Source organism: Solanum lycopersicum, chromosome 6 (genome assembly GCF_036512215.1).
Source record: "Solanum lycopersicum chromosome 6, SLM_r2.1".
Lineage (NCBI taxonomy): Eukaryota > Viridiplantae > Streptophyta > Magnoliopsida > Solanales > Solanaceae > Solanum > Solanum lycopersicum.
This window is the reverse complement of record NC_090805.1, coordinates 3,301,217-3,316,012: the sequence shown is the minus strand read 5'-3', so window position 1 is coordinate 3,316,012 and position 14,796 is coordinate 3,301,217. Positions and strand designations below refer to the sequence as shown.

At 34.4% G+C, this 14,796-nt stretch overlaps 3 protein-coding genes across 8 annotated transcripts; 1 reads left to right on the top strand and 2 right to left on the bottom strand.

The window, feature by feature from the left end:
• Nucleotides 1-430: 430 nt before the first annotated feature.
• LOC101263710 (uncharacterized) lies at nucleotides 431-3,761 on the top strand. The gene has a single exon (XM_004240513.5). It carries the CDS (start codon nucleotides 1,368-1,370, stop codon nucleotides 3,459-3,461), a length of 2,094 nt encoding a protein of 697 aa, XP_004240561.1. The 5' UTR covers nucleotides 431-1,367; the 3' UTR covers nucleotides 3,462-3,761.
• A 445-nt stretch (nucleotides 3,762-4,206) lies between these two features.
• Nucleotides 4,207-6,810, bottom strand: LOC101263322 (uncharacterized). Of its 6 annotated transcripts, none has more exons than XM_010323559.4 (7): nucleotides 6,681-6,810; nucleotides 6,360-6,446; nucleotides 5,690-5,782; nucleotides 5,252-5,367; nucleotides 4,840-4,866; nucleotides 4,589-4,730; nucleotides 4,207-4,500 (listed from the first exon to the last, which is right to left on the bottom strand). In XM_010323559.4, the coding sequence occupies exons 2-7, from the start codon at nucleotides 6,368-6,370 to the stop codon at nucleotides 4,446-4,448; spliced, it is 444 nt and encodes a 147-aa protein (XP_010321861.1). In that variant the 5' UTR covers nucleotides 6,371-6,446; nucleotides 6,681-6,810; the 3' UTR covers nucleotides 4,207-4,445. The 6 variants fall into 6 exon arrangements, with proteins under 6 accessions (XP_010321861.1, XP_004240560.1, XP_010321862.1 ...); XM_004240512.5 differs by having other exon boundaries at nucleotides 5,252-5,282; XM_010323560.4 differs by having other exon boundaries at nucleotides 6,691-6,810.
• A 1,907-nt stretch (nucleotides 6,811-8,717) lies between these two features.
• LOC101245657 (two-pore potassium channel 5) lies at nucleotides 8,718-11,379 on the bottom strand. The gene is made up of 2 exons (XM_004240596.5): nucleotides 10,216-11,379; nucleotides 8,718-9,501 (listed from the first exon to the last, which is right to left on the bottom strand). Exons 1-2 carry the CDS (start codon nucleotides 11,205-11,207, stop codon nucleotides 9,354-9,356), a joined length of 1,140 nt encoding a protein of 379 aa, XP_004240644.1. The 5' UTR covers nucleotides 11,208-11,379; the 3' UTR covers nucleotides 8,718-9,353.
• Between the last annotated feature and the right edge of the window lie 3,417 nt (nucleotides 11,380-14,796).

The window sequence follows — 14,796 nt, the reverse complement described above, 5'->3', positions numbered from 1 at the left end:
TTTACGGAAAATTGTATATGCAAACTAATAACCTAAAATAAATAGAGTAACTATTTAATTGTACTCCATTAACGTTTGCAAAAAATTGTCAGGCGTCTCTCTCTCAAATATCTCGCTCGCCACTCTCTTCCAATCTCTCGCTCGCTTCATCACTTTTTATACAAACACAAGTGTATAAAAATTGTTTCTAATTGTATAAAGCAGAGAATATTGTATAAATAGATATATTTTTGTTCCCCTATTTCCCCTCTTCCAGATCTCGCTCGCCACCCTCGCCTTTCTCACTTATACAAACAGAAGCGAATTGTATAAATTGTGTTTCTGTTTGTATAAAGCGTGAGAAAATTGTATATATACATGCAAGTACATATATTTTAGTCCTATACACTTATAGTTATACAATAAAAATACTCCCCTGCCCAATTTCTTTTACTTTTCTCTCTTTCTCGTTTTATACAATTTTCAAATTGTATCTAATTTCTCTCTCTCTCATTTTATACATTTCGATTCAATTGCATATTCCTTGTCAAATCTCTTTTATCTTTCTCTTTCTCATTTTGCACAAATTCAAATTGTATATAATCGTTCTATACACTTGTAATAATACAATTGGTTTTATAAACTTCGTTTTTATACAGTTCTCTGTCCAAGTATCTTTCTCTTTCTTATTTTATACACTTCGTTTTATATAATTTGCTTCAACTATATATATGTATAGCGAATTATACATTTTCTATGTTTGCTATGGAGTACAATTATGCAAACTTTGTTATAACATATAAATATGAATTGTTTATTTGCTATATATAAAATTTGCCCTTCTTTTTTAAGGAAACTAAAAAAAAAATAGATCATTCCTTTTTAAACATATGGAATAATATATGGTTGTTTTCTCGAATCTAGTTGCCTTTTTAGTGGAGTGTAGAATCTCTAATTTGTAGATCTGAATTCCACTTACTGTTAACAATAATGAAGACCAATTATGAGTAGTGCTAAAACCGAAAAAAAAAAGAGTAGATAAGAAGAATCAGTACGTGAACAAGTGTCCCACAACTTTAACTAAAAGTTTAGAGTTCCATTGTGTACTATGGAGGAGCATCCACCTACTAAAACAAAAGCTTAGCTATCAAAGTTGTTTGCCTTTTTTTTTTTTTTCTAAACCGTAGTCTCTGTGCCAGCTTTTGCGTACCTCTACAAATTTCATACAACACATGTCACCTTCCACAAATAACATTTTACGATATATCTGTTACCTCTCACGGACGAACGAGATAATTTTGTCTTCTTTCTTTTGGGGATAAGGCACTTGTATATTACGTGTCCACTTCAAATTGGCGTGAAAACAAAAAAAAAAAGACCAAAACGTCATGCCTAACGTGAAGAGTCCCCACCTACTTACGATCCGTCGCCGTTTCCTACTGCAGCTCAGATTTCTCTATCATAACATTTGCCATTTCCAGCCTGCAAAGCACATCAACCATAGTATCATGGATTCACAGTCGTCACCACATGGCTCTATTATCTTCTCCACCGTCGGCAGAACCAATTATGGCTTCGACATCTTCTCCATCAAATCTCCATTTTCTTTTCTCAATTCTCCGGTAGAACATCGCCTCACAGACGGTACCTCCATCAATTACAACGGACAGTTTGTCGATGAAGATCAAACACTTGTATTCGTCTCGGAGAGATCAGGTGCTCCTCGCATTTACTTGAGACACCCCTCCTCTCAGGTACAGATGGAACAACTTCCTACTCCCATTGATAGCCTATTTCTCGACCGTCCATTTCTTCGAAATAAACAACTCTACTATATTTCAGCTCATCAGCAACCCAAACAAGTTTTCACCAGCTCGTCCGCTCTTTACTCTACCAATATAGAAGATAATAGTAACATCATCCGCTTGACTCCGTACGGCTGTGTTGATTATAGTCCGGCGATTTCGCAGTCTGGACACCTGATTGCGGTTGCATCGTACGGAGACCGTCGTTGGCCTACTGGTGAATTCCATGATCTGACTACTGATATTGTTGTTTTCCCTGAATCTGACCCAGAAAAGCGGATAGTTGTGTGCCAACACGGTGGCTGGCCAACTTGGTCTGGTGATTCGACTATCTATTTTCACCGACAAGCTGATGATGGTTGGTGGAGCATTTTTAGAGTAGATTTGCTTGAAGATTCACTCAATCTGCGTACTGATCCGATTCGAGTTACTCCTCCTGGTGTGCATTGCTTTACTCCAGCGGCCTCACACAGCTCCAAATCAATGATTGCTATTGCTACCAGAAGACAGGGGACGAAGTATCGCCACATTGAGATTTTCGATGTGGAGTCTCACAAGTTCTATTCGGTGACCGAGTTGCTTAACCCTACCACTCACCATTACAGTCCATTCTTCTCTCCTAAGTCGTCGTTTCTCAGTTATCACCGGTTCCGAGGTGAATCATCATCGGGAGATGCAACAATTCCTTCCTTGGCCCCGATAATTTCTCCAGAAAAAGGACTGAGAATGCTGAGGCTTAATGGATCATTTCCTTCCTTCTCTCCCTCAGGTGACTTTATTGCGTTTAATCATGATTTCAATGCTAATTCAGGCCTCAAAATCATCAAATCAGACGGTTCCAAGAAGTGGACATTGTTCAGAGGCCGTACAGCTTTCTGCAACTCCTGGTCTCCAGCTGAACCCAATGTGATTTTTACGTCAATCGGACCTGTATTCGACTCTGTAAAAGCAACTGTCCAAATAGCACGAGTTTCATTCAATTCATTAAATCTAACTAACGATGATTGCGGAGAAATTCCAGTAGAAATAGAAGTTCTCACAAAAGAGGAGACGGGAAATAATGCCTTCCCTTCCTGCTCGCCAGACGGAAAGCACATTGTATTCCGTTCAGGCCGTTCAGGGCACAAAAATCTGTATATTATGGATTCTGTTAAGGGAGAGCTGGAGGGTGGAGGAATTCGTCAGCTAACAGAGGGGCCATGGATTGATACAATGCCAAGCTGGTCACCTGATGGAAAGCTGATTGCATTTTCTTCCAACAGGCACAATCCGGATAATGTCACTTGCTTCAGCATTTATGTGATTCATCCAAACGGCACAGGTCTTCGTAGGATCCACGTGGCAGGGCCAGAGGGATCTGATGAAGTAGATAAAGAGAGGCTAAACCACGTATGCTTTAGTAAGGACTGTGAATGGCTTCTGTTCACGGGCAACTTGGGTGGAGTAACAGCAGAACCAGTGTCACTGCCAAACCAATACCAACCCTACGGTGACTTATATTTGGTGAAGTTGGATGGGAGTGGGTTGAGACAACTGACATGTAATGCATATGAGAATGGAACTCCGGCATGGCACCCATCAGGTACGCCTATGACTGCTTTGGACATAGAACGGAACGTTATAGTAGGAGATAAGTTGAGGGGTGAATTTGATGATGTACTATGGATGAATTGTTGAGGTAGAACAAAAGTGTCCAGTCAAGAGAAAGATCAATCTGAACTTCAAACAGGTGCTATTGTTGTTCTCTCATTGAGTTCAGATATCATATTATTCGTACGGGCTGACGACAGAAGTATCTCGGCAAAATGATCTGGTCAAGGATTCTTGTATTCTATTTTCGGGTCTCTTACATGTTAAAATAAACATCTCTAGAGAGATTTGATGTAAATTGTTATGGGATAAACGCAATTGATCCTGCAATTTTGAAGGATCAATTGCTTTGGCATGAAGTAAAAGAAAGAAATAATGTTGTTGAGACTTGTGGTCATTATTTATCTAGTATGTACTTATTAAAAATATTGTGAAGATCATAGGTAACAATTCATGATACTCTGTAAATAAAACTATAAAAGAAAGGAAGGAGTAGCTTAAGCTTCTCCTATATTTTCCACTGTTATTTTATGGCATTACTTTTATTCCAATAGATTATGTGAGATGGGATTCAAAACTTGGAACAATTTTTTTATCACCCTAAATTTATACCAATTTGGCACTCAGGTGTAAGAAAATGTGCGTAATAAACAATGGTATAAACAAAGGAAAAAGCAACATTCCCATGTAGTTGGGCCAAAGTGACACTTATAATAAACAATGGTATAAACAAAGGAAAAGGCAACATTCCCATGTAGTTGGGCCAAAATGTCACTTACATACCTTATTTATGATGAACAAATATCAGTATTTTTGTGATGCACTAAAAATGTATTTAGAACAAGGGAGGCTATGAATTTCAGTTATCAAATGTGCAACAGTTGTGTGCAAGAAAATATTACAACATCGATTAAGGGATCATGGCTTCAATGGAGTCAAAAGTGAACTTCCATGACCTAAACTATAGTCTAATTTTACATAATGAACAACTTCAAAATTACATAAATGTTATATTTCATGGAGGAGTAACTTCACACATACCGTATTTATACACAAATATTTTATGAATAATCAAGGTAGAAAAGGATTATGAGAAGGATAATCTGCCTTCTGTTTTCTGTAGGCCCTGATGTGGAAGGTATTAAAAAAAACACAGATTCAGATCATCTGATTTAACTTTTCTTCAAGCAAGTAAGAATTCAAAATCAACATACCTGGCAACATTTGTTCCTCCCAATGCTGCAGTTCCCAAGATAATAAAAAGAAAGGGAAGCCCAATCAGTGCATGGTTTCTTGTCCTCCCTCCTCCTCCTCCTCCTCTAGGAACACCACTTCTTACAACACGCGAATATCCAACTGATAACAAAACATGGTACGTCTTTCTAATAAGATCAGGGGTTGATCCCATGTTATATGTGCGCCCACATGCACACACACAATAAAGAGCTAATCTACAGTAGCTTACCTACATGTTCACCTTCTTGTCTTGCACCTGTAATTTACATTCAAAATGAGATATGAGCCCAACTTAGACAAGTAAGGAACAAATAAAACAGAATGTAGTTGGAAAAATAAAATGAACTCCAATAGGGCTCTGGACGATTTAATGCACACGCTGTATTTATCTGGTGTTTTCCATCCTAGAACTATTAGCATCAAAGGAATATATCATAAAAGAATTCTACACGATAGATTTCTTAAAAAGGGACAAGATGAGTGGGGAAAAGAAACAATATTGTAAGCAGAAAGAACAAGAAGGTTCTTTCTTTTAGTTGAAAATCATGTTCATTTGATATTTCATCAGTTAAGGTTTCAAGCAAGTAAATGAATCTTCTTAGCTGTCACATGTTGAAGATGTGCTAAGACATGAGAATTACCAGAAAGCAGGCAAGTGTATGCTTCTGAAATCTGCACCCACACACGCATTTTGAACTTCAGAAGCAATGACCAGCAAAATGAAAGCTCATAGAAAAGAAATGACCCACATAAATACCTTCATCAGAAAGTAGACACACAGGTGAAACTTGAAAGACAAAGAATTACCCTTTTGCTCACACTCCTAGAAAGAGTATAGTTGCAAGAAAGAGGGAAGAAATTCATACAACACGAGAGTTACCAAAAGGACCAATACAGATACTGGTTCTCACAAAAAAAATTATTTCTTCGCTGGTCCCGAAAGACTAACTTGGTTTGGCATAACCGAGTGATCATGGCAAGTTTATGAAAATGAAGTTTCAGCGAAAAGCAGCAGCAGGTATCATAAGAAGGAATGACGAAAGTAAACACTTTTTGTGTCTACAAAGTGGAAAGCTCACCATCTTAAATTTGAGTTCTGCATTAGGTTTGAGATGAACTGGAAAGCAATCAGGATGAGTCTCCCATACCTTCTTTCTATAAGCAGCTTTGACCTGCATTTGTTTGAAATATGATACTATCATTAGTTTCATGAATGGAGGGTGTGTAAAAAGGAAATTTTCACAAAGTTATGTAGTAAGCCTAGTTGTTGTTTTCTCCATCATTCATTTTCATTCTACTCTTCCTTTTCTTTTGCAATCTTCTTCATTCTTTTTTTTTCTTCTCCAACCATTACGTCTCCCTCACTTGGAAATATTTCCTACAACCACCACTTCTTCGCCACCTTCTTCCAGTCCCATTTCATACAACACGGTAGAGAACTTCCATAACAAATCCTTCTGCAAGCCACCAAATAATCATCCCTCCACCAATGACACATTTAGGCCCCCTCTTCTCCATCACCTATCTCTCTTTGTTCCTTTCAAGACCTCTATCTGTTCTAATATCACGTTGAAGTGTGTGACCATCTTATCTAAAAACGTAAGCGGTTAGACAGAGCACATTTTTGTTACTTTTAATTATATTCTCAACCGACAACAGCAAGGCTACAAAGTTTAGGTGTGTAGTTGAAAATTCGAAAGGATGGTATCCTAATAAACGAGCATCTTTATATGTAAGATTAAGATATACCTGAGAAGCATTGGGGCAAAAACTAGTGGGAAAGCCTAGCAAGAGTTTTGCCTCATCCATCAACATCTCAACTATCTAAAATTGTGCCTGCAAAAATGGTGAAAAAACAATAAAATTTTCTGGTTCGAGAAAGAATTAAACACATACAGCTGCTCTGTTTAATTATTTTTGAATTCATTAAAGTGATAAAAACATCAACAAGCAGCAGTCAGAATTGAAACACAAAAATTGATTGTACATCAAATCCGTCCAATACAGAAGAAAACCAAACGCTAATCAAATCATAAACCCATGAGAAGAAGCACAAAAGAAAATTGTTACCACAATTAACCTAAAATCAGATCTGAGACGCTCAGAGAAATGCTAACAATTAGCAGATGAGGTACGTGGACTGAATTTGAAGCATTTATGTGACCGCCGTCATTCTAACGCATTTTGTGCCTTTATATTTAATATAAAAAAAATAGGAAAAAATTATATATAATAACATGATAACCTAAAATAAACGGAGTAACTAGAGTTTGATTTAATTGTGCTCCATATTTTGCAAAAAAATTGTCAGACACCTCTCTCTCAAATATCTCGCTCGCCACTCTCCTCCAATCTCTCGCTCGCTTTCTCACTTTTTATACAAACACAAGTGTATAAAAACTGTTTCTAATTGTATACAGCGTGAGAAAATTGTATAAATACATATATTTTTGTTCTCCTCTCTCCCCTCTTCCAGATCTCGCTCGCCACTCTCCCAAATCTCGCTTATACAAAAAGAACTGAAATGTATAAATTGCATTTCTATTTGTATACAACATGAGAAAATTGTATAAACACATGCAAGTATATATATTTTCGTCCTATACACTTATAATAATACAATAAAAATACTCCTCTGCCCAATTTCTTTTGCCTTTCTCTCTTTCTCGTTTTATACAATTTTCAAATTGTATCTAATTTCTCTCTTTATACAATTCGATTCAATTGTATATTCCTTGTCAAGTTTCTTTTGTCTTTCTCTCTTTCTCATTTTATATAAATTCAAATTGTATATAATCATTCTATACACTTATAATAATATGATTCGTTTTATATACTTCGTTTTTATACAGTTCTCTGCCCAAGTGTCTTTCTCTTTCTTGTTTTATACACTTCGTTTTATACAATTTGCTTCAACTGTATATGTATAACGAATTATACAGTTTCTATGTTTGCTATGAAGGGCAATTATGTTAACTTTGCTATAGCATACAAATATAAATTTTTTATTTGCTATATATAAAAATTGCCCAAAAAAATATCATGAAGCTGTTAATTGTTTTATTTAAGTTTTAAAAAAATGCATTTTTAAAGATACATTAGTTTAATCGTAATAAAGTAATATTTTTTTCTGAAATGAACTAAAAAACAGTGTCTATCATTTTAAAATGATAAAATAATATCTTAAAAAGGAGTATAATGCATAACTCAGAAAATATTTAGTAGTATTTCTTTTTTCTTTTCTTTTTTTAATAAACTTATCATTCGCAATTAAAACCAACATGTTTTCCACGAAAGTCGGAACCGATAGATTACTAAAACAAAAAAATTACTTGACACTGATCTTGATGGATTTTTTTTTAAAAAAAAAAATTTTGCTTGACTCTAACTTCAATCATTTTTTGGAATACTTTTTTTAATAAGACCTGTTGAATAACGATAGAATTCAATCGAATTTATATTTTTATGCTACAGAAATACGTCAAAAATCAGTAGTGCTCAATTGATATTACTAAAAATAAAATTAGGAAAAAATTGTGCATCGTTCGGTCAATTTTTTATCTACTTTTTGTAGTGTGAATTGAAATTACACTAATTGAACAATGACCACAAAAGGTCAATTTTCGATCTACTTTTTGTAGTGTGAATTGAAATTACACTAATTCAACAATGACTAAAAAAGGCATCAATAGTCAAAGAAAATTTAGTGTGAATTGAAATTTGACTAGTTCTCCTAGTTTAAAACTTTCATATTATGCAAGTATTTGTTGTAAAATTATACGTATAAAACTTCTACTCGCTCTATTTCATTTTACGTGGTACACATTTTATTTTAGTCAGTTCCAAAAATAATTTAACTTCAAAAATCTTTTTTATCCTTGATGAAATAATTTATAATTATACAAATATCTAAATTGATTCAAACTACAAATTTCAAATATCCTTAAACGTGCGTGAAATCAAACAGTGACACGTGAAATAAGACAGGATAATTAGCTGAAATAGTGTAAGGATCAAATTTAAAATGTAGTATTATGAGCCAAAATCCCCAACATAATTCAAATCAAGAAAGATTGAATAGCTTGTTTAAGAGCCACTAAGAGCCTGTTTAAGTGCTGAAATATAGAAGGGGATTTATACATAGATATACCAAATAAATCCAATATTACACATTCAAATAATACAATAAATCTTTACAAAATATATATACAACCTCCAACAAATTTCACAATTTTTTTTTTGAGAGATATAAATTTTTTTTCTTTCTTCATGTTTTCTCTTTCACACAAACTCTTAACTGTAGTCTAGTGTCAGCTGATTCTTTTGCGTCTATACCAACTTACTCAGAAGCTTAATTCAAAAGACGGGAGTAGGCTCGAGGAGGACTAGCCTTATCACACCCCTCTTTGCTTCTGATATTAACCGTTGTTGGTGCTTCACCGCCATCTGTTGTTACTCTACCAAATAATTGATGGGGGTTTCACCAGAAAATCAATGACTCTAACAACTATTCCTTTGTTTTCATTGTAGTTTTCTTCCTCACCAGAGTTCCCTCTCATAGCTTACACATATTCTCTCCAGGTAAACTTATACCACTATATGTCAATGTTCACATTTGGCTCAAACACTTGACATACAAGAACATATATACGCAATATAACACTTTAATGTCATACACATCAGATACTAACCTTTTTTCTCGAAAATTAGCAGATTAAGTACACGGTAGTGAAAGAATTTCAGCTATAAATGACTCTGCAAGAGGCTGGGTAATGTTATCTTCCCAGAGTTGTTTTCGTCAAGCTTGTTGAACTGATTGCATATCTGCATTACATCTTTCTCATTGATCTTTCCCATCTCCTTGAGCTTGTAAATGACATATTCTGATTTCCTGTGTAGTATTGCAAAAGATTAGCATTTTAATTAATCCCTCCATCCAAATTATGTCTTTTATATGTTCCAAATATTCCAATTCACATTTATTTAAAAGGTTTGGTTATTAAAGGAAGTGTCTTTTTTCTATGAAAGTAACTTCTAATGTTCCTTTCCATTATTACAGGACAAACAAAACTGTCACATAAAACAGGACAAAGATAATTAGATTATACTGCCTCCCTACGTTTTAATTTGTATGTTTGACTATGATCGTTCCAAAAAACTAAAGAAAAAACTATTGAATCTTGTGATCTTAAACTAAAAATAGGTAAAAATATACCAAAACATACTTCAATGTTGTGCTCATTAACATGTCTCCTGAAAAAATAGAATTAAAGAATTTGCAATGTTTTGAAACCTACTAAAAAGGAAAGTAAAAAACATACAAATTATAGCGAGAGTATGAGTTACGTAAAGCCCCAAAGATGTGGCCTATCGGTCAATGAAGGAGTGAAACCAAACCTCAAGTTCTTATCAAAGCACTCGTTTGGTTGAGAACAAGTTATTTCAGTATAAAAATCCTACAAAATGTCCCTACATATTATAGTGGAATGATTATACCTTATATCTCTAACCAAACGAGTGTGTATACAAATTTATGGCAGCATTTGTAGTGTATAAGATACTATGGTTTTGTGAGTTTTGGATAGGAAGAAATAAGGAAACTTACTTAATGAAACCATTATTGTTAATATCAGCAGCAAGCAGATCTTCAATGGTGATTTCACGCTGCAACACCCAGTTGGTAATTCTCCTGTGTCTCTTGTCAATCCTTGCCTCTGCCAAATACAAGAAAGCTCGCGCCACCGCAAGGGTTGAAAGTAAAAGCCAAATTGAAGCAAACAACCTTCCCGGGAGAGTTTTGAAAGCCCTGTCACCATATCCAACAGTGGTAACAGACATTACCGATAAGTAAACCGAATCAACCCAATCCAAATCCTCCTGAAAATACAACACCATTGAACCCAATCCTATACACAAAAGCACAACTCCCAGAGCCAAACCCACCTTCAATCTAATTCTCATTCTGCCCTTTGCTACATCGACAATGCAGTCCATACAGGCGGATAATCCGCTACGCCTATGGTCATTGCTAGCTAATTGCCGCTGCCCTTGTAATCGGCTGCCGGTCAATATAAAATTCTCCTGCAAATCAAGTACGTAATTGACAACCCCACTCAACAAAATGTCGATGAAACCAAAACCCACAAGCACAAATATACAAGCAAATAGTTTTGTTAAAGGAGTAGTTGGAGCAATATCGCCATAGCCAATGGTACACATAGTGACGATGCAAAAGTAAAGAGCGTCAACAACAGGGTGGGTTTCAACTCCAGAGAAATGGTCACGGTTGAAAGAATAGACGACTACACCTAGAGAGAGGTAAATAACAAGCAAAAAAGCAGCCTGTCTGACTAGAGAAGTAGGTTCGAAGTGGTCAGATTCTTCATTAGGGTGTGATTCAAAGAGATCATTCACGGAAACCATGGCAGGAGCAGTTCTGGATCGGCGGAATTTCTTCTTCTGCAAGTTATTGGAAGACCAGGAAGTCGGAGCGAAAAAGTCATCATCGGAATCGGAATCGGAGGAAGAGAAATTGATCGGAGACGATGGAGCTGATTCAGTTATAGGGTGTGTTTGAAGTAATGGTTCAGCAGCCATTAATAGGAAAAAATCTGCTAACTTAGGGATTTAGACAACAACCCAAACAGGATTGGATTGGATTGGATTGGATTTGAGAAATTTTATTTTGAATTTGTGCTCTTCCAAATACTTTTTTTAAGGTGGAGTTGAATATTGACAAAATTAAGTGAAGCATAATACATGAATATCCCTTTTATATCTTGGTTTCAAATTATATTTATACTTTTTAATTTTGAATATGCATAGACAGTTAAATTTATATAAAGTTGAACAAATAGACACAAATGTCTTACATATCATTCAACATGTCATTTTTTGTCCTACGTGGTGTTCTATGTGTATTGTGTCATGTAGGATTCATTTATTTATTTATTTAAAAGTTGGATAGTTAAAGTGTCTATTTGTGCATTATGAAAGTTGAATGTTAAAGTTAAAATTTGAAGTCAAGTTTAGGGTCTAATATATATATTATGCCTTAAGGGAAAAGTGTCAAATAAGTCTCGTTTTTGTTTTTAGTGACAGGTTGACCAAGAGCTGGTCAAATCCTCTTTCAAATGTAATTAAGTAATTATGGGATCAAATTAATATTTTCAAGACTTTTTAATCTTTTATAAAATACAAAAAAGTACACTTTTATAATTCAAACCAAATCATTTATAAAGAAAAAAAAAACTCATCCTCCTTCCTCTTTCTCTCTTCTTTTTCTTCCTCCCTTGGAGGATTGTTCTTCTTCTTCCATAGAAATTTAGAAATCCGTCGTTACTCTTCCTCTGTAGTTGTTACTCTTCCTCTCCAGTCCTCCATTACTCTCTCATCTTTCTGAACTGTAATCGTGTTCGACTATACTAGAAATGGGTAGGTTATTTTTTTGAAATATTTTACAATTTTTAAAGTTTTTGGATTAATGAACAATAAAACGTTTTGTAGATGGAAAAATTGAATACTTGACTTAATGGCGTGTATTATTTATTATTTTTGAAAGAAAATCAGTCAACTCAAAAAATCCTTATTTTGAGGAAATGTATATGTATTGTTATCATTCAGTGAAAAGTCATTTTTTTGTTCTTTTTGTGTCCGTTTTGTTGATATGATTTTAGAAATATAGTGTTGTTCAGGCGTCCAAAATATATTTAATTTGTTGAAATATTTAGCGTATGTCGTAACATTTTAGTGATATGTTGGTGCATATTCAAACAGTTATCATATGTCGTAACATCTCACTTTATGTCAAAAAAAAATGATCATCTATTGCCACATAAGATTCAAATGTTGCAATAATCGATACATTTGTGTCAACATATGATTCATTAGTTGCTACATAAGATCTATATGTTGCGACATAAATTTTATGTTTTGCAACAACAGGTACATATGTGGCAACATAATGTTAATTTATGGCAACAGACTATTCATCTGTTGCAACATACTGCTATTATTATTTTATAATGAATTCTAAAATTTTAATATTTTTTTATTTACCTTGTAGATGAAATGATACAAGAAGCTTCATCCATGACAACAACTCAATCTTCTAACATGAAATGCTCTTTTTTGACTATGCAAAGGATGTGAGCAGCAACATGATTATTTTATTAGTCGTGTTAAAAAACTCACTGATATTTTTAAGAAAATGTCTCATGATATTGATGTGCAAAGATCCAAGAAGACTTCACAAGCTTTGAAGTGTAGGAGGTTGAAAAAATCTATTTCTCGAACACTTTCTATAATTATTGAGAAAGAAAATAAAAGGAATGCAAAGGAGGAGAAGGAGAAGAATGCAAAGGAGGAGAAGGAGAAGAAGGAAAAGGAGGAGAAGAAGGCAAATGAGGAGAAGGAGAGGGAGAAGAAGGCAAATGAGGAAAAGGAGAAGGAGAAGAAGGCAAAACAAGAGAAGGAGAAGATAAAGAAGGCAAAGGAGATGGAGAAGGAGAAGGTGAAACAAAGAAAAAGCGAAAGCGAAAAAGAAAGGGAAGAAAGTTGAAGTTGTCAGTTGTGATGTAAAGCGACAATATCCATTTGAAGGTTTTAGCATTGACGGCGAGGGTCCAACTGAACTAATGTCATCCTTATCGCAATGGATAAACGAGGGTCTTTACAAGCATCATGCAAAAAAGTAATTAAAGTAAGGCCGTTCAACTATTATTAGAATTTCTTCTTGTTGACCAATAAATAATTATTTATAATGATTACACAATTGCAGAGGAAACAAGGAGTATCACTACTTAGCTAATTGTTCAAAACTTGATTTTGACCAACTTGATTTAGTAGTTGCATTTTCAAGGAATGAGGACTGGTTCTACATAATGTCTCAACTCAATAAGTGTTGAAATGATGAGGTAAATTCATGCTCACTTTTATATGTATTGTTTAGTACATGAATATATACATTAAATTGATACACTTGTTTGATGCATGTGTGCAGTATGTAGATATCATATTTTATTATTTGCGCAAGAAGTCGAAGCAAAAGATTCAGTCTAAATATCAATATACCACCGCTAGTTATTTTTTTAAAACATACATTTGACAATGCTAGTGAATATGAGGATAAAATCATTGGCATAATGAAAGGGTTTGGTATACCTTGTGGACTGCCTTGACACTTGGAGATAATGTTTATGTCCCTGTAAATAGTAATGGAGAATTTTATTGGGTCTTGGCAGTCGTAGCATTGAAGGAACGGTGCATAAAAGTATATAATTCCATGTCCTCAAATAGGTCTAATAGAAAATTATCATCCGAGATTCAAAATATGGCTACAATGTTGCCAAAGTACCTTGAGTTGAGTGGATTTTTTGAGCAAAATGAGCGAACCAACTGGTCAGCTCTTAAATGTTACCAAGGAAAGAACAAATCTCACCCACTCGAAGTCAGTCATGTTATTGTTATTGCCTAACAAGAAAGCAGTAGTCTATAAGTATCACAATATTATATTTTCTGATTGATGATATACCATGCAGAGATTATGAAATTTTTGTTGCTGCATACACTGAATTTTTGAGTGATGGATTAGAAGTACCATCATGTGGAATTAGTGCTGACACCCTTCGCTTGAGATATGCTTCACTCCTATGGAATTATGGGATTGTAAAGGCTCTAAATGATTATGTTAGTAACAAGGAAGACCCAGAGATGCGTAGAACTAAAAAAAAAGCTAAGATCAATAAAAATGTTGTGTTTACAACTATTGATTAGATTGGTGGTTATGTATATCATATAATTGTGAATTACCTTTTTGTTGATAAATTGTATAAAACAATTGGTGAAGTATTAATTAAAATATTTTTATGATTATTTCGATTTTGTTTAAACAAATGTCTATTATGATGGAAAGGATCAAATGTGTTGTCTATGGCAACATATGTAATTTCCGTTGTAATAAACATGACAAAATTGTATGTGGCAACAGATCGTATATATGTAGCAACAGAAAGTATATATGGCAACATATGTCACAATTTGAATTGTTATAATTAAAAAAAATGACTTTAATTTTCATTTTTCCTCTCTCCTCTCTCCTCTCTTCTATAAATGTCATTTCGTATTCCAAGATTTATTTATTTATACTAATTAATTTCAGTTTTCTTCTCTACTTTGCCAGTATTCT

Coding starts and splice junctions, on each gene's coding strand:
- LOC101263710 (XM_004240513.5), top strand. CDS start 1,368: ATGCCTAACGTGAAGAGTCCCCACCTACTTACGATCCGTCGCCGTTTC.
- LOC101263322 (XM_010323559.4), bottom strand. Junction 5,368..5,689: donor CAGAACTCAAATTTAAGATG/GTGAGCTTTCCA, acceptor TTTCTGATGAAG/GTATTTATGTGGGTCATTTC. Junction 4,501..4,588: donor GGAGGAACAAATGTTGCCAG/GTATGTTGATTT, acceptor CTTCCACATCAG/GGCCTACAGAAAACAGAAGG.
- LOC101245657 (XM_004240596.5), bottom strand. CDS start 11,207: ATGGCTGCTGAACCATTACTTCAAACACACCCTATAACTGAATCAGCT. Junction 9,502..10,215: donor AACAATAATGGTTTCATTAA/GTAAGTTTCCTT, acceptor AATACTACACAG/GAAATCAGAATATGTCATTT.